At 40.6% G+C, this 20628-nt stretch overlaps 1 protein-coding gene across 2 annotated transcripts in view; it reads right to left on the minus strand.

The window, feature by feature from the left end:
- Window positions 1-20628, minus strand: part of LOC122768291 (metabotropic glutamate receptor 4-like) — a 155259-nt gene that overhangs the window by 114806 nt on the left and 19825 nt on the right. For both annotated transcript variants that reach the window (XM_044024178.1, XM_044024177.1), the window contains exon 2: window positions 1995-3053. In XM_044024178.1, coding sequence (XP_043880113.1) covers window positions 1995-2591 — 597 coding nt within the window. In that variant the 5' untranslated portion in view covers window positions 2592-3053. The remainder of the gene's footprint in view (window positions 1-1994; window positions 3054-20628) is intronic.

Here is a 20628-nt window from a genome sequence, read left to right on the forward strand (position 1 = left end):
GCAAATAAACAAAGGGATGATTCCTTTTAAAGAATTTCTGTGGATGGAAAGGTAGTTCTTTTCGGTGTACTGAATCATTAGAATCTGTTCATTAAAAAGATTTGTTCAATAGATTTGTTCATTGAGTCATTCAGTACTTCCTGCATGACCGGAGCACAGACTCTGTCTGACACAGTCACTGAACTGAAATACAGCCGAACAGGTTGTGATTAAGCTCACGATCGCCGGCTTTCGGCAGTGCCGTCACTAAATACACCAGACTCTTTATTAAATAATGAGATTTTAGAAATGTCCTTGCTAAATATTGGTGATTGACGCATGTTTTGGGGACTTTTTCTGATCTACAGTTTGTCATTGCTCTTGGATTTGCTGATTCTGACAGTTTAAGCCGCTGAATATCACTCAGGGCACGCGTTCAGTGTGAAAGGTGGCAAGATCACGGTGCAGCACTTTTGAAAAGAATTCAATCTTGCATTAAATAATCACTGAAACATTTGCCGTTATTTATGTATTTATCTATGTGCTGGTTTACATTATGTATAGACTTGAAATGGTATAGCTTTGCCACATTTACTGTAATTCTTAGTTGCCTGAGTCCTCATCCTCGCATCACAGTGGCACCTCAGTCTTGACACTGTCCTGTCATTATGGGCCAGCGTAACGTTTAAAGTTTGTGCTAACTGGGAAAAGTTAAAACAACAGGGAACATGACTGTGTGTGTGCGTTTATGTTCTTCCTAAGTGTGAACATCTGACTGCATTAGCCATTAGCTCGGGGGACACACTGGGATTCCCTCACTGACTGAGCGACTCACTGACTCGTTTGCATTGAACAAATCACTTTGGCCCCGCCCACTGGCTGCTGCCTCAGATAAATAAATCGTTTCAGTGAAGTGATTCAGTTCAGTTCATGATAATTGTGTTACTGTATCTATAATACACAAAATAATACCTTTTTTTAGCCAAATAAACTCTTGTTCTCTTTTGCTCTGTGCACAATGACACTGTGAAAGAAAAACAGACGGATTAATTGTGAGTTTTAAATGTGGAAGCCAATCCATTCAGTTAGTCAATAAGGTCACAACCCAATTTGAGGACAGTAAACACTCACTGAGGTAAGACACTGAATCAGCTGCAGGAAACAGTTCTGTGACGCAGCGACCGTCTGCATGGCCTTGCTGCACTCAAAAGCAAGAAAACGTGGAATATTGTTTGAAAAGCACATGAATTTTAATGTGAGATCAGGGTGAAGGAGAACTCTGGAGTCTGGATTATTACCATATTTTTGTATCTGTATCTGAGAGTGTTATCTGAGGAAGAGTCCCTCGGCCTAATTACCAGGGAATTTCAACAACCCACTACCTCGTCAGTCCCACTGACAGCCATTTGAGTTATAGCTATGCTGAAGTGTGCAGCTGTCCATGAAATGTTTTTAAACACACGAGAGTACGTCTCAGTGTAAAATGTAATTCCAACAAAGAGAATGTTGTGTATTTTGCAGAGAGCTGTAAATAGCAAACAAACAAAGAATTGGCTATTAAGCTTGGCTGCATGGGAATAAAATGAGTGTTAAATAATTCATTAAACACAGAGAGGTAGACAACATTTCATAAAAGAAAGTAAACTATGAAATCAAGCAGGATGCTTTTTATCACTTGTGTTTCGTGGCAGACATTACCTCTTACTGCTTAGCAACCAACTTCTCCAGGGCGAAAGTCAGAGTGCTGAAATTTACCAAGGGATTCCCGTTCGAAACTTATGAAAGTGTCCATCATGTGGCAGCAGATTTTTATACATATTGCTCTCTCACACTGCTCAGTAGCTCTCGTTTCTCAGCCAGTGTTATTAATTATTCAAACAATGTATAAGACGATCAATAAAGCAAAACAACAACAACAACAACAAAAAAGCAGAGTTTTCGGTTTCATACAGTATTCATGCTGCTGGTCTAAGCTCTGGACAATCAAACTCAAACATGACGTGAGGATGTTTTACCTTAAACAGGCGGAGTATGTTGGCCACCATGATGGAGACGGAGCTGGACGAAGCTCCGATGACACCAACCACCCGCTCGGGTTTGGTGATGATGGGCGCGCCCCCACCCAGACACTTGACGTCGGTCCCGTCCTTCTCGATCAGAGCCTGCACGAAGGTGAGAGACTGCTCCAAGGCGTGAGTGTCCCTGGAACAGGTGTCCAGGATACGGGCTCCGAGTGTGATGTTGGGCAGCAGATTATTGTCATTATTGATGCGGTCAAGGGCAAAGAGCATAGCCTCCAGTCTGTGAATGCCCTTCTCCTTCTTCAGCTCCCCACATGGCTTTCCATCATGGCCTCGGGCGTGTACTGGGAACAGTCCACCCAAGGAGATATCCCCGTCTATGCGGATGGAGTTCAAATGTGTGTGTCCTGGTCCTTTGGGTTTGGCAGCCTGAGCAGTGTTGAGTGAGCTGTCTACAAACAGCAGCAGCAGCAGCAGTGGCAGACACAGGCCATTCTGTTGACACCCGGTACGATCCAGTCTGCATGCCGAAGATTGAAACATGACCACGGAATGAGCACGCGTCCACCTCGTACGACCAAATCCAGTCATCAGCAAACAAAAGGAGTCAGGTGTTACTTTCTAACAGCGTGAGGGTTAATTCCAATACCTCTAGAAGGAGTTGGCACAGGAAATGCTTCCTCTCATGTCTCTCCTCTCTCCCCAGCATTCAATTAATATAAAATATGATCCTGGCTCTTCACTGGATGTAATCCTGTACTCTTCTCTTCTTACATTCCCTCAATCCATCATCTCACCACAGCGGTGGGTAGCTGCTCTTGTGTCTGCTGTTATTCTCAGACTCTCCATTGGAGATCCTTCATTTGGGGCATTAGGAAGAACAAAGGTGAGCAATAAGCTTTTCCTCTTTGTTCCCCTCTCACTCTCTCACTATGTCTCTTCCCTCTCCACCTCGATCAGAAGTTTTTAATCTCCCCTGCTCCCGTGGGCAGGGATTGGGTGTATGTCAGAGCCCTCAGGCCTGCTTAGGTCCACAGGCTTCAGAGCAAATTCCTGAAAGATGAAAAAGAGCAGAGATGTGAGACAGTGGACAGAGGAAGCAGAGGAGCAGGTAAACGGGTATGTATTGGTATGAGCATTTCAATATCACATTTTCCACTGTGGTTTAACGTTTTTTGCTGCAGTATTTTGTGAAATGAAGATACAATTTCGCCTCCAAACTGATGTCTTGCCTTTGCAGTCAATTAAAAGGCTGCGATAGACTGTCAAAGTTGACAGGGCTGTGAGAGTCATATTCTCACTCTCACTCTATCAACCTGGTCAGCATATGCACTTAACCTCATCACAATATTTTTTGACATTCTTTTACTATTTTGTTGTTCTTTTTTTCTTAAATGGATACGTCTGCTACATGGTTTCCAGGCTGTGCTGTTGGCTCTGCTGTGGAATTATTATTTTCCAGGAAAATATATCATCTTTGCTGCAACAAATGTCACATATTCAAAGGCTGTCAAAGCATTGGAAGCATTAAGGGTTTAAAAGGGCATTCAAAGGTACTGATAGAGTGGATACCTCTTTGTGCCAAATGGACCATTTCTTCTTTCTTCAGGCAAAATCAATTACTTATATTAATGGGATTCATATGGGGTCTCAGAGGCACAGTCTTAAAAACGTCTGTAAGTGTGTGCCTTGCAAGTATAAAAGTACAACAAACCAGTGGGGATCGGCTCTAAGGAGTCTGAAAGTGTAATTATGTTATTATGGTCAGCAGCCTTGTTTTATCCAAAGTATACACAAAAGCAAGATGACAACAGATACATCCCATCTCCTCCCATCTGCCGTCTTGTCAAAGCTCCACCCCCAAAACAGAGGAAGTCGTGCTCTGTAGTGGAACTGGGAACATTGGCCGCACATTCTCTGCCATTTTACCGTGACTTGCACCCTTGCCATTTCTGGCAATCGCCGCTACTTCAGTGCAGTATGCCTCTCCAGCTTGTTGTGAAGATTCTGGTCACCTGCACCCAGTGAGGAAGGTCAGTCGTCGTGCATTCACGCCACTAAGCTCCAGTACAGTCCTCATCCATGCTCTATTTGTACCTTGATGCTCTCAGCGAACCAGACAGATAACCCGGTGTATCATTTCGTGTTGTCTGAATTGAGTTGAATGACTGGTTGCACATATTACAGTATTGTGAGAGCTGCAGATTTGTTTTCATTTACATGAACACGAAGAGGATTTCAGCAAATATGATTTTCAGAAAAATCTTATTTGAAACAAATAATATTTTTCAGAAACAAATTTCAGAGCACAGCTTTTGGAATCCAAGAAATGACTGCATTAGGCAAACCGACTCCTGGTGGCAGCGGATACTGGGCATTTAAATAGTTTACACACACTGAAACTGAGCTCCGCTGAAATGCTGAACCGTATTTTCCTGCTCTGTGACAGAAGCGAGCTTCTGTAAGGGTCATTGCATTCAGATTATGTAGTGCTGTAAACAAGCTCAGCAGGTACCTGATGCAGATTTAAAGCTGGATTTGGAGTTTTCTTATCTCCACACTGTCTCACACACACACACACACACACACACACACACACAGACCAACATTATCATTCCCACCCACCCCCATTTTTGTTTTCCCTGACATACACGCACACACAACACATGCCTGCCAGCTAAACACAAAAAATATGCCACTACAAGCTATCTTGTACATCCATATCTAGACCCTGGCCGTTGCTGAAGCTGTAACAGGCTCTGAAGGAACAATCTAAGCACTCACAGTCACAGAACAGGGCTGCAGACACGTTTTCCAGCAGAGTGGGTTGAAGCCTTGAATCTGCAACAGCTGAGATTCATTGAGAGCATATTGGAAGTGACAAGGTCCTTTGAATACACCCGACTATCTCCTACTGAGTAAGAAGTAATTTTTCCGAGTTGATTCACTGCAGGTTCACTTTAAGTGCTGCAGAGCGGATGACAACTGGAAAGCCAGCCAACTCACCTTAGCCCCTGTGACCAACTACATACCATGCCCCAGCATATCTTAGTTCAGAGCGAACGGAGGCGTTGGCAGTGAGAGATGCTCCTGCTACTGCCAGCAGTCTGTGTTAGCAGTTTCACACAAATAAACTGCATTATTAAATTATGTTGTGCTGGGGTTTTTTGTCATAAAGTGGACACTGGGTAGTGATGGTGTGTAAGAAAGTGTTCATCAAACAGCAGACCATAGTTCATTTTGACACCACAAGTTAGTAAGAATGAATGAATATTATGAATATATCCTACTGTGATTTAAAGCTACAATGTGTGTGAGTTAAATATAATCAAATGCGTGTCACAGTCACACCACTGTCAAACAGGTTCACACGTTCTCTGTGTTTCCCAGTATTGCACACAAGATGTGATTAGTTTCAGACGGACAACAGCCATCTTGTGCTAGTAAAGGGAGATGACTGCGAAGAGTATTGGAGTACGTCTGAAAACACAAAGAATTGCTCACAAAAGGTTTCAGCACGAAAAATAAGTTGTTTCGCCATTTGACAGGATAAATGCTTCTTACCTGCACCCGCCCCCTGCACTGCTACTCACATACACACAAACCCTCCCTCAATCCCCAACGACAAAAATCACCAAATGTTATTTACTGCAGCTTTAACATGATGTGGTGTGTTTCCCTGGAGAGGAAGTTGCGACGCAATGAGTAAAAAAAACATGACTGTGTCCTAACAAAGTGTTTGTTTGTGCCAGATACTGATATCACAACCTTCATTATCATTCTTCCACCGCTTTATCCTCCAATGTGCCAATCTCAACTGAAATAGAACGAAAGGTCAGTTTGCCAGTCCATCACAGGGCCACACATAGAGACAAACAACCATTCGCTCACACCTACGGTCAATTTAGAGTGTTCAATTTGCCTAATCCCCATATTGCATGTTTTTGGACTGTGGGAGGAAGCTGGAGAACATCCACAAACACACACACACACACAGGGAGAGTTCTGACCGGGTCTCAAACCTGGGTCTTCTTGCTGCAAAGGCAAGCGTGCTAACCACTGCACCAACCATGTGGGCACAACCTTCATTATCTATAATAAAAATATAAATATAATAGAGTTTTTTGTTATCTAAACAAATGACAAATAAAATTAGACACACAATTATTCACAAACAAAATGACACTCAGCTGTTAAGCTTTTTTCTTTTGTTACCTTAAAATAAATCTACACAGCAACAATAACAAGGTTACTGCAACATGGCAGACGTGCAGCCCTCACTCATGTGTTGGTCGTGTAACACCACTCACACAAGGTTTACATCATACTGGATGGTACTTTCTTTCTTTTCCCGAAATCAATCCATCGATATGTGAACGAGTAACATCATTTTGTTTCAGAGAGCACGTCCTTTAAATAATATCATTCCGAATGCACTTTAGTTGTGTAGTATATGAAGTGAATTTTTAGGAGACAGGGATAGTGGTGGAGATCCACAACCAAAAAATAAAAGATTCCATGGATGTCATCAAACTTCATGTTTGTGTAATGAAGAGTGCCCCCTTCATAGGGTTAGGGTTAAAACCGGCCAATCTGAACAAGGATCTGCTGCTAAATTGAAAGGAAAAGATCTTGCACATCACAAGATTACATCAAGCATTATCATGCTAATCAGCTCACTTTGTCTTGTTCCAGATTAATATCTCACAGCATTTCCTCTAGGACCAGGATGTGGATAATTAATTCTCTAATCTTAAAAATCTCATTGCATTCAGGGTTTGCTCTCTGCTGTATGTCCTTTGAATAAATCATTTCATTTCATCCATATGTGGAAATATATAGATCATGTTTTCATCACTGGGGTTTGGAGTCGACCACCTTTAGGAGTTTTATTCAACAACTGCATATGGTGATGCAGCAACTGAAATTAAAGTGCAGTATTAGTTCACTCAGTACTTTCAGTGTACAATTTATGTCCAGAGTTCAGCTGTAACCTAGATTCAATGCTGCGGCTCAAGTGGGAATTTAAAACACACAAGCACAAAGTAAATCTGCCTCAGTTTGCATTTGAAGCGCTACAGTGAACACAGGAGAGAAGTTGAAAAAGCTGCAAAAGAGAAGACAAAATGTGTGTCCGTTTACAAACCGGCCCGTGATGGAGGACCTCAAATAAACATGTGCTTCTGAGAAGAGCAGCAGAAAATGCTTTCCAAGCACAAAATGTCAAAGGCAGCTGTAGGAATTAAAGATTCTTCAGGGGAACAACCTTTCCTCAGGTGCTGGAGCATATTTTGGGATAGAGTAGGCATCCATTTAAAAAGGCCATATAATAACCTTCAGGCAAATGCAGTAAGTGTGTTGTAAGCTCCAGCAGCAGCAGCTGAATACGCCAACACCTTCACTGGCATCACACCAAAACTTAGATTCCTTGTGTTTGTTTTCTGCAGTGAAGATGATTCAAATAAATGAGATTTTCTTGTGTGAAGTAAAAATCAAATGAAAGTCTGACTCTGAAGGTGCAGAAGGAGACACAGTGTGGGTGTGTTTTAACATTGTACCCAGCTTCACTTCACCTACACAGCTGTCACTGACAATTGTTCTCAAGTGTACAGACAATTCGGTGTGTTTAGGAAGTGTTGCAACATGTCTAATGATATTTGAAGAAGGTCTAGAGAGATGTTTGTGAGTTTATGAGAGTCAGGCTGCCATCATTTATCATTTAATTGATTCGTAATCTCGAATTCTGATTCATTATGTCACTTCTTCTCTTTTCAAAGTAAAACTTCCAGCACAACGATATGTTTCATAAAAGTACAAACGTTTTGTATGGGTAAGGGTTTATTAATTTAAGAATATTATCCCCCCCTTCTAATCTTCTTAGCCCAGCTCAAAATAGTCACTGACGTGTATGAAAAATAAGATCCTAACGTGTACAACAGTGTTACTTGTGAATTCACTGATGTGTTCAAATCCACAATGAAAAACCAAGCAGTGTAAACACATCTGTTGTTGCACTTGCCCATGGTAAAGTGGAGGGGGAATTGGGCTTTTAACCAAATGGTCACTGGTTCAGATCCTTGTGTAAATGCAATGGTCAGATTGCTGTGTGTGCAAATACAACTAATTCTAATTCTATAATTGAATAGAAAGACTGTCTGTCTTTCTGTCTGTCTGTCCAACTGTTCATCACATATCTGTCCAATGGGTCCAGTGACAGGCTTCAGCAGTGCTGACTTTGATGTTGTTTGAATAAGGAATGCAAGATTAATCCCTATTCCCTCCCGTCTCACCTCATCACTACCACAGACTGCTTAGTATTTAAGTGTGTAAATTAGAACGCCTTTGTGAATACCCAAAATCTTCACACAGTCATTATGCACATTTGTGAATCGTGTTTTTTCATCTGTTCAACGTGTCAAATCCAGTTTCCCTTCCATAGATGTCAAAGCCAGCCAGGTAAACTTGCAGAAATGCTGCAGCTCTCCTCTCACAGATGGAAAGGAGGGTATCTCTAAATGACACTCCAGCATGTTGGTGGTGCAGCAGATCGTTCGAGGGAAGCTGCTCTGAGGACTCTAACTGGAGTGATGAGGGTTAATTTGTGGAGGCTTAGAGGATGCTGCTTGACAATGACTGAAAGGATAAATCAATACGGTCAATTCAATGTGCAACAATGGTCTTAATCTATACCTTAATATATACATTATTGAGATGGAATCTGTTACGGAGATTTTGATTATCAAAATGTAAAATGATGGAACCTCTGGAGTCAGAGTCAAATATTTATTATTTTAAGACAGGAGAACTGAGGCAATGCCTGACACCTGAACGGTGAGGCATCATCACAGATTCTGGCGAGCAGTGTGCCAGGTCTGATACATATAGTTAGTAAGACTTGAGATAGTGTACCAGGTCCAGATGCCTGGTGCCTTGTATCTAGGGAGGGAACCTTGAAAAGGTGCCTAGTTTGTGTCTTATTCTAAGTTATGGTTGGTCTGGTTATATGAACTCATGTGCTTAATTAAACTTAAAATTGGCTGAAGATTAGAATTTTCTCGCACAGCTAACCCTATCCCTCAAAAACTAACTTGAACCTTCAAGACTCAACCAACTACTTTGATGATGCCACAGTGTTAATGGTAAAGGGATTGCATGTATACATCACTTACTTTACATTTTGGGAGATGTAGTGTCTTGCTTTAGGACACTTCAACATTAGGACTGAAGGGCTTGGGGATCATACCATCAACCTTACAATCAGTGGATGACCATAAGCTGCAATAATCACCAATAAGCAGTTGATGAAAGGGTCTGCAGGAAAGACATGGAGACGTGGAGAGTTCAAAGACGTGGAGAGTTCAATAACTGGTGCCACAGAAAATGATCTTAATATGAATAATATTGTTATTATTGGCTCTCGTTTAGACGTTAGTGTTTCCATCATCGAGTTATCTATGGAAATTTCACAACTGAGACATGGTTAGCAAGGCCAAGGCCAGGAAAAGTGTTGGGCCGAGAGTTGAACCTTCTATAAGATTATCTCATGATGTTTTTGGTATCGCAGTAAAAGCCCATGTGGACTTTTATTGCTGCACCTTAGAGTACAGTGTCCTGACAGGCTGCATCACACTGTAGTTGGGTAACATGACTGCTCAGGACAGCAGTCATGCTCCAAAGGACTGTAAAACAGCAGCAGAAATCAGTGGCACAGAACTACCACGGCTTCATTACACCTACACAACTGGCAGTAAAAGGAAAACCCCAAAACATCATTAAGGGCAAAAGCCACAATGTTCATGTTTTATTCTTGCACTTCCCATCTCCAAAAGGCAACTAGAGCGTCAAATCCCTCACCATCTGTCTCACTGACCATTTCTTTCCACAGATATGATCAGGTTGCTGGACAACTGATGCAACAAAATGCACTACATACTGTTGTGTATACATATGGTTATATATGCACTTAATATGATATGAAGTATAATCAGGCATGCATGTGCAAGTTGTAATTGGTTCAATATTTTATCACTTTTGTATCATGTGTGAACAGACAATATTTGGTTCATCAAAATGAATTGAATTCTGTCAATTCACCAATCAGTTTGACTGGTAAATCTGGAATCTGCTTGTTTATTTTCATTATTATTGATCATTATATTAATGGCTTTCCTGATGTTTTTGAGCAGTTGTTTGGTCCATAAAATGTCGTAATGGTGTCAAACGTAGATCAGTGTTTCCCAAAAAATGAAGACATCTTCAAATGTCTAATCCGCAAACTAAAGATATTTAGTTTAATGTCATAGATGAGCAAATAAAAAACCTACATGAAGTCAGATAATTTGATTGTATTTAACAAAAAAAAAAAAATAATCAATAGATTATTGGTTTGGTTGGTTGGTGAGTAATTTACAAGTAAATAAGTATTAACTGATTAATATTGATGTAGCCCTAGTACAAAGAACTAAGAGAACAAAAGATATGGTCAGATCATGTGAATACCTTAAAAATGAAGTTAATAGTCGTGTTCACTCACTGTGATGGGAGCGTGCAGCATGATGTATGACTCACTGCCTGCAGAGTCCGGTGGGAAAACTAACTTTAAACAAAATAAAATGATTCCTTTCTCTTCCCCTCATCATATGAGGTGTTTTGTCACTGTGAGACATAAGGAGCGAGGAGCTTGAATATTTTAACTCGTGGGAGCATTAATTACAGAAACCACAAAATGCAGTTGGCAGTTGTGATTTATTTAGAACCCTGAGATGTGTGGTAAATCTTGCTAAGACATGATATTATGCAATGGCTGACTGTGGCCGTTTGATTTCCCTTCCCTGAGAACCCTGAGAAAACTCCAGTGCAATTTATCTCGTGAAATATCAACCCTATGACAACCACACCAGAGAGCTGCTCCATTTCTGTGCCATGCTATCGGAATTTTAGGACACGCAAACAAGGCCAGAGCCGTGCTTTTTCATCACAGCAAAATGTAATGTGTCCTTTTCATGATCTCGTAAAGTCATTTGGAAGGCAGAGGTTGAGAACAAAGGGGGAACGGAGAAATTTGCCATCCTTAAATTTTTTTGTTTACTTGCACTGGATGCTTTTTCTGTGCAGGCTAATGGAGGGCTAAGATCACCGAGCTGCATCTAGCAGGAGATAAATGGACGGAAATGTGAGAACAAGCCCTGATTCTCCTGCACTGGAAGAGTGGAGGGAGAAATCTCATGCGGCTCAAAAAGGATGAAGATGAGGGGGAAACATCAGGGAGCCAGAAGAGCATATTAAAAATTGTTGACTTCCCGTTGCTGACTGACTGATTCAGTGACTATCATCTTGCTATAATGATGAAACACAACACACCCACACATTCCTCACTCCCCGGCCTTGTCTCTCAGACGCTTACATTCACTGCGTCATCGCTTTGGCTTCTCCTTTTGGGGGGAATTTCATATCGATCACCAAGTTATAAATTCCCATACTTATCACATCCAAAGTGTGGATGGACCGACTATGATTGAGAGGCAGTGCTTGAATCTTGAAAGTACAGGTTCAAATATATGCACACGTGCTGGTCTCACAAAGCCTCTGGCACTGGAGGCTGCTCTCATTCACTCTGTGTGGCAGGTTAATGGTCCAGTAAAAAGATGGCATGAGGTGAAGTATCTCCAGCCTCCTGTTGACTCTAAGCGCCGCTTGGTAATGATGCCTATCGTATTTCATCTTATGCTTCAAAGGGTTCCTTTTTTTTTTTATTTCCCCCAACTCTGTTGTTTTTAAGAATACAGTTAGAACATCTTAATACTGTATGTGCAGTTGCTGTAACATGAAGACGGGACACGACACACAAGCTGTCAGTGTAGTGTGTCCTAGAAAGTGTAAGGGGCGGGGGGGTAAAGTCAATACGAGAAGCTGCTACCTCTCAGACAGATTGATTAACTGTCTTTGTTGAGCTGGACCTGCCACTTGTCAGGATTAAGGAATTTATCTTTTCTCAAACCTGCACTCCTGAGACACCTAATTCCACAAGAATCACTCAAAGCAACAACGTATGGAAAACGAGGGCATAATATCAGCAGGAACACGTGGTTTGGAAGTGCACCGGAGTGTAGTGTTCTGTGATTTCTCAACATAATGAGGTAAAAAAAAAAAAGCAACGGGTAGTCACACAAACATCACGTGCCTGAGTGAGAGCTGTAGTGTGACGTTGAGTCTCCCCTTATTGAATCTGAATCCCATCAATTCTCACATGAAAACGTCACATGTAAAGTGCTGGTGATAGAGAGAAACACGCGTCATATAAGATCAGAGCCATCGCCCGTGTCACATTATACATATTTACATATATATATATATACACACACACACACACATCGCTAAACTATGGGGAGTAAATCGAGAACAAGAATTCCTCTTTTTCTGAGCACAGTTATGTTAGAACTTCACAACTTTTTAAAACCCCAAAAAGTCCAAAAAGGTTCATACTGTCTACTCAGTTATATATTTGAGCCAGACAGAAAACCAAGGTTTTTTTTTAATTATTATCTTGACTATCTTGACCACGTGATGTTACATGTGACGTGTCTTGATTTCTGATTTATACTGGTTTGTCAGACGGCAGGGGACGACTGCGCCCCCTGCCGCAGTCTGTCTTTTAAAAGTACAGATTTTTCTCGTAACACCAGGTGCTCTGTCTATAGTTTGTTCCACGGAGACACTGTATTTCATTATGCAGCGCATGGAAATGTTTTTCCTGATGCATAATTGATTGAATTACACTGGCAGCCCATGAGTGGGAACACCTGTTCCTTTACCTATACAGGTACCTTCAGCAAGAATCCGTGTTCCAAAACAGGTTTTTCTCTGTGAGTACAAGAGTGGAACTCATGTTTTCTTATTTTTATTTATATTTTTAACAGAGTCCTCATCATTCTACAAACACATGTATGGATTAAAGTAGGGGTGTCCAAACTTTTAACAAGGGCCAGATTTGATAATGTGAAGATTTCTGGATGCCACTGGTCACTTCAGACCTTTTTCTTATCGGTAACATTTACATACAAATGCACTGTTTTGTAATTTGCTTTGTCACAATTATCATTTTTAAATGGAAATGTAACCAAATCTAAGCTACACAGGAGTGGGAAAAAAAACTCACATCTGGAGTCAAATAACATTATGAGATGAGTGTATATCTCGTGCATATAGCTAATTTTTTTGAAGGCTAATTTTTTGTCCTGGCCATAAATAATAAATTATAAAACCGAAGCTGCAGCCATACAAAATCTCACCGAGGGCCGTTACTGGCCCGTAGGCCGGACTTAGAACATGCCTGGATTAATCCTTAGAGTTCATGCGGCACGGATTTGTGCCACAGGTGCACCCGTGGTAATTTGCAGAGGGAATAAGTTACAACTCCTTATATGGACATCCTGGGGGTATGTGTGTTTTTTCGTCTTCTTAAGTTATGAGTCATTTCATAGTAGTGATATAAAGTAGCAAAAATTGTGCAGAGTACTTTTTGCTCAGGTGTGTTTATATAGTAAATGAAATGGGGATTTTTCATCAGATTGCTTAGGTTGTGCTGAAAAAAAGGATATAAGTCACTCTATATTTCACAGTCTTATAGCCTCTGTATATACTGTAGTAATGGAAATATGTTCTAAGGGTTAGAGGCAATAACAGTTCAACATCTGAGCTAGTGGATTCTAAAGACTAGATGTCTTTTGACATGTTTGGCAGCATGGCAGCGTTTTCTTTTTTTTAACTGGTTGGTATAGGCACTCGTGATGTAATGAATGGTCAGTGTGTGTCGGCTGCATATCCTTCTCTTCACCTGCTTTGTCTCGTCATACATGTCACAATCTGGCAACAGCGTCTGAGTCACTGCTCGTGTGTCTTTGTTGCAGGGAAACAGTGATGGGAGTCGGTGACAGGGCCCCGTCAATAAGGAGGACTCCAAAATGTTGTGGTGAAATGTGACAAGAACTCGCACAGATCTGAGCTGTTGTCGAGCTCGGGGGGGGAAAAAGCAGACAATCCTGTAAATGAAGATGTTGCAGTGGGAGAATTTTAGTGCAGACCACTGATATGTTGACCACAGGTGAATGGAGTATAACATGGCTTTGGTTTGATTTTTTGTCCTCTTTTTGTGCAGTGTGACAACATGACTGAGAAGCAGCCTTTATCAATCAATATCATTTTAATGTCATTACAAGAGTCCATATTTGGATGATAAGGTACCTGTCATTGGATAGACTGATTTTCAGTGCAGGCGATTTATTTTTAAGACAAGAAAAAGGCTTTAAAATTGTTGTGCAGTATATAAGTTTGTGAAAGCTTGCCTTAACTTTGAAAAGCTCACTGTCAAACATTTCAACTATAGATGAGTTCATGCAGCAACAATCAGCCACATAAAGTGAATCACCAAACCATGTTGCTGTAAGGATAATCCACATGTTCACATAATCCACATAATCCAAACTCCCAGGTCTGTACATGTGTGAAGTTGCCATGTGACACAGCACAACTATGCATCCTCAAAAGTATTTGAACACAAAGGAAGAAACAACTTTTTTTTCTTTCTTTCCAGATTATAAAACTGCCTCTGTGCATTCATGTTGTGATTCACAAATCTCTTAACGCTACATAGCTTCACAAGTTGCCCCTGAAAACTGTGAAAACTCTCCAGGAGCAAAAGAGGAAATTATGTACTTGACATTTTTTTTATAAAATAACCTAGAATGCTAATGAGATTTTTTTTTCTACAAGTTGCAAGTGTAACAAGCGATTTCCTGTAAAAAAAACAAAAAACTTTCCTGATTAAAACTTCTTTTGCTCTTTTTGTGCGACACTGAATGGGTGCCATTAATTCTCCATTTAGTGATTTATTTATTTTTTTGTATGCTACCGTTTGTTGAACTTTCCTAATTTATAATGGTTTTGTGTCACATTTTTAAAGCCTTTTATCTGCCTGCATGAGACATTTCTTATAATTTACCCCGCTATTTAAAACAGTTCTGGTTCATCAGCATTTGTATGCATGTGGATTTCTCCACTGACCAGTTTATCAGGTGCTAATTAACTGACACCACCAACAAAAACTCATTTATAATTTCTTTTCTTCCCACAGTCACTGCCCAATGTGTCCAACAAAGATATAGTCATATATATATGAAGGGAACTTTTCTATCAGAAACCAACTAAAATTAAGAAAAGCCAGTGTCTGGAAATGTAATTAGCAGCGTTTATTTAGCTCCCATGCAATCTTCTGCAATGAACGTGAGCATCCTATGCAAGCACATCAGCTCTGACCTCGCACCAACAATGCAACCACAAATGATGCCTGTGCTCCTTGTGCAACAAAGTGTAACTGAGATATCAGATATGAATAAATTCATGAACAGGTGTAACGTGTCCCATAAAAACTGGACTTGACCTATTCAGCGCTGATTGACTGCAAATTGTTTATGTGAATCTTTAAACACATGCAAATACTGTTACTCTCAGAATAACGCTTGTAATGATGAGAATCTGGAACCAGTGATTAACAACTAATTTATGGTTATGACCTGAGGCCAAATATAACTTTGGGGGACTGTTTACGGAAACGAGCAGAGAGAGACTTGACTTGGGAAAAAATAACCCAAAAAAACAGCTTTCACTTAAAATAGAATGTTGTGTTTTACACAACCAGGCAGTGCAGTGCAGATCACTCCACTGCTGTTGTTTATTATATGAAATCATGTATCTTGCTATTTAGGATGAATTTTAGGATGAATACAACAACATCATCAGGAGTGTCCTGGTATGTATGCATTAAAACAGTTGAGGCTGATAGGTAGTCTTGTATAAAGTACCTAAATGACTTGATACTTAAGTAAAAGCATGAGTATCTTTGGTACTTTGGTAGAGGTTGAAGTCACTTTTTATAATATTACTTAAATAAAAGTACTTAAATGGCATTCACTGTACTTGAGTATAAAAAGTCATTTTCTGATATAAAATGTACTTAAGTTTCAGATGTAAAAATATTTCAAAAGTGAGCGGTTTTGAGGATTGTGCCATGGTGGCTAGAGCGAGTTGTCTTTCAACTAGAAGGCTGTGGGTTCATTTCCTGTCTCTGCTAGTCTATATGTGTCCTTGAGCAAGACACTTAACCCCATGTGACAGCGTGTGAAGGGACACGAAAGATCATCAAGACGAGAAGATCGCCATATAAACACAGGTCATTACCAACTCCTCTTCTTCTGATTTTTTTTCACGAGTAACTGAGACAGTTAGGGAAAATGTTGTAATTCTTTACATTAGCAACTAACATTCCTAAGCACAAACCTAACAACTCAGTATAGACCAGCTGAAACTGGCAAATCACAAAGGATTCTGTGTAACCTTGGCAACCATCATTTGTCTACAGAGTGTTCGTCATTATATTTTTGTTGAACCCAACCTAACTGGGGCTACACAGTCCTCCCCAAGGTCGACTCTAGGTATCAGCAGAAGAAGGCGCCAGACTTCTTGAACTGACGCCTCTCCTCCCCTTCTCCTCTCCTCCAAACCAAAGATATACCTTAACTCTGAGATTCACTGGCAGACTGACAGCGGACAGCCAACTGTTAACATCTCGTTGTTGATCTGCGCCGCATTGGTCGTCTCTCCTGATCGTCATTATCTCCGCAACAAATGTAGTGGAGTAAAAGTACAAGTTGCTAAAAATACAAATAACAAAGTAAAGATATGTGAAGTCTCAGTGTGGAAGACGTGATTAGAATTCATGCTGAGGGGACACATATAGATGTCTGCACCAAGTTTTAATGCAAATCCATCCAGTAGTTGTCGAGCTATTTCATATTTCATACATCACCTCACTGTGCTTGTGAAGGGATCACCAACTTGATTAAGGCAAACCCCACGAACATTCCGTATTCTTCCTATTCTATACAAATACACAAATATACCAAGAGTCTCATCATACTAACAAACACAACACACGAGTCACACCTTACTCACACATTATTATCTACAGTAAATCACAGCACAACAGCGTTTTCCTTATGCATCAAGGTGCGATCTGTGGCCATCAAACTGCTGTGCCGTCTCATCACAACAGTGAAATGGGATGACTATGCATCATATAATAAAAGTCACCAACATATGTATTATTTCCTCCAATTCTGTTCTTCCAATGTTATGTCTGTTAAACACTATACCACACAGATGATACAGGCTTCGGATTTTTAGAAATTAAGGAATAAAAAAAATCCTGTTTTGACAGGCATGTATTTTTTAGTTTCTTGAAATCACAGGGGTGGGGGGGGAGTCTGCCTGAGATATTATCCTTTTAGGTTTCGGCGTGTTTACTAGTTGATCATTTAAAATTCTTCCCAATCCTGTTTTGTTATGTTTTCGCAATGATCTGATGAGAAAATGATGTGATAAAGTGATACGCGAGTGGTTTTCTTCCACTTGTTTTCTCTCACACCATGTGCCTTCTGCTGCTTGTACCAGCAGGATAACAAAGAAATAAGAAAAGAAATCAATGTAATTGAACACTGTGCGGTCCTTGTGATGGTGAGCACAGATACAATCTTCTAATGTTCAAAAAAGCTGCACTGATATCAGCCGCCGACGGCTTTAAGTCTGATATCACTAAGCGTGATGACGTGGGGTTTTCGTGGAATTAAACCTACAGTGATCTAAAATCAAAAGGAAATGGCAGTGATTGATTAAATCTTTTTTTTCTGCCATCCTGGTTGTCATGGAGATGGCAGTAACTCGCTGTAATGTCAGGGTTTGGTGTTATTCATTTGTCCAGTAATGATTTGTGGATAGATGGAAGGTGGAAGCTGTGTCTCATTTGAAGGCATTTGCCTGCAGCTAAGGTACTTCAGACACTAGTGTTTGCTGAGAGATCCAAGCTACTTTATTGCTCCTAATGTGATAATTTACATTCAGCTAGTGGACCTTAATGGATCCACTGCTCCATATTTTTCCCTTTTTGTTCAGCTGAGTCATCAATGGAAATGTACGCAGCAAAGTTTTTGATCCTGCAGCACACAAGATGTATTTATGATGGTATATCTTTTAGTTTGCATTTAAGCTGTAGTAATATTTTTATCATGATTATTAATGATGGTTTTGTATGTTGTGACTCATGACGGAACAGTTACAAGCTATGATTTTGTCATTTCTTCTCTGTGATTGGGAATTATGCATAATTCTTACAAGAGATTTATTTTTTTATGGTACACACAGTTTTGACATTTGATTCCTTTTCCCTGACAGATGAACATCTGTCAAGAGAGCAGCGAGTTTCTGAAATGTTGGTATTTCAGAAACAGTTTGCGATATTTATTCATCTCCATTTCATTGCACAACTACAGCAGGTGGACATTTTATTTGAACACATTTCTTTTGTCTGTCAAATTTGGGATGGAAGCGATCAACACATCTTTTATGACTCATTTATGCAGCCTTGACACAACAATACATCGGTTTCAAGCTATGTGACTGTCACTGCCCAAAGACTTACTCACAAACCCTTTGCTTTGACTTTGTTTTTACATCCCCTAGAGGGAAGAACAGAGTCCTTGAGCACAAACATTATGACGGCGGAGGAGGAGGCTGTGATAATCATCGACACATATAGACGTCATGTTGACTGCGAGCGAAATGTGTCAACAGGATACCTTAGTTCTCAGAAAGAGAAGTGCTTGAGGCAGCACACATCGCAATTATTAATCTACCGCACGTTTACTTTTTGTTTTGTTTTTTTTTACCATGAATTGTCATTATATACAAAATTAATATTAATCATAAAATGTTAAAAATGATTTATCAGAATCAGTTTAATGTCAACGTTAATGTATTTTAATCTGAAAACATAAATGAGGCCCTACACTACATTGATTAACCATGTTCACGTCACATGTATGGATACAGTCACATGGCTAAGCCCTGATCTCAGGCATCACATATTGTATTGGACAACACTAACACGTTCAACTGGTCTTCATTGTGATCTAAACTACTTTCTAGCTACATTGTTCCGATCCAATTCATTCCAGGTCAGATTTAACAGTATACACAGTTTACTTGCCCTCGCACACTTGCACAAATACCCTTCTCCATGCGTCGTTAACAAAAACAGAAAACAATCACATTTGTGATTCCACTCGGTATCGAAGCAGGACGTACGTGAGATGCCGTACGTGAGATTCCTGTAAGAGAAATACAGAAACAGAAGTTATCGCATCAAAATTGTGGGAGAGATTTAAGTCAATGATGTCAACACTCTGAAGCTGCATGGACTCTGATATGACCATTCCTACTCACGACACGTGAGTAAAATCCAAACTGACGAGAATGTCTGTGTCTTCACAGCCAAAAATAAGATCTGAGACAGATCACGTGAGCCTGTTAATCTGAATGTAAACATCCATCCATGCATATTTCATTCATCATTCTTCTTCGAGGGTCACGATGGGAGCTGGAGCCGAGAGGCAGTTCACCGTGGACATGTCTCCAGCTTATCATAGGGCCAACATACGGACAACAAACACCCATTCACACGCACACTCAAATTTGCACTTACAATCAATTTAAAGCCTCTAATTAACCAAACCCCAACCTGCATGTCTTTGAACTGTGGGATGAAGTAACCACAAAAACAAAATGCTGGGAGAGTCACTTCTTGTTTTGTGCGACAGGGCTGATGACTGCACCACCGTCTCACTCTGTGATGCTCACAAAAAAAATATTCCACAGACCAAAAGACACCTGCCAAAGTAGTTAAAACGGTCTCTGTGATTGGAACTTTGCCTCCAGACCAAATTTGTCATGGTTACACTCAGAGACTCATAAGCAGAAAACAATACCAGCCACACTGTCACAGCTGGTAAAAATGCATCGTAGTCAGCAGCAAGTGCCCCTAGTATAGAAAACTGAACTCAGCAATGATTTTTTTCTTTCTTTCTTTTGCCAGCTATGAGCTTTTTCTGGTCCCATCTCTACAACAATCACAAACTGGTCAGTATTGCTGTGTGCCGTTTAATGACTTCTCAAGCGCACAATGGTCAAGGTAGCGAATTTCAAATCGTCAAAATACTTACCTGTCACTGCCATTTGGAGCCGTCACAGTCTCCAAGTCTGAGCAATATGAATTCACATATTAGTTGACTGCAGCATCTGCAGTGTTGACAGCATGTGACAAGACTGGGGTAATTTTCCTGGGAGAGCTCCAGTTCAAACAGCAGTGCACCTCCTCCTATACCTCTGATTGTGGGTCTTATGAATTTTTGAGTGTGAATCGTGGTGACAGATAAAATCATATAGAATTTAGGCCCCAAGGCTTCCAGTTCCAGCCCCAGTCCTTTGCCTTTGACATTAAGATGGGAGCATGCTCTCTGAGAGGAACAGCCCAGCTCCTGCCTTTTAATGAAAGGTGTTAGTCATCACCTTGTCAGCAACTGTGTGTGACTATGACAGGTTGATGCCACTTACTTTCCCTGAGGGGATCTTCTACTGTCGAGCAGAATTTGCCGTACTGCCATTTCACCATGACAGACGAACCAACCTGGACAGGACAGGAGTGCAGGACCACATAATGGTCCCTCAAGTTGTCTTCCCCTTT

This window comes from Solea senegalensis, linkage group LG4 (genome assembly GCF_019176455.1).
Source record: "Solea senegalensis isolate Sse05_10M linkage group LG4, IFAPA_SoseM_1, whole genome shotgun sequence".
In the NCBI taxonomy this organism is placed as follows: Eukaryota; Metazoa; Chordata; class Actinopteri; order Pleuronectiformes; family Soleidae; genus Solea; species Solea senegalensis.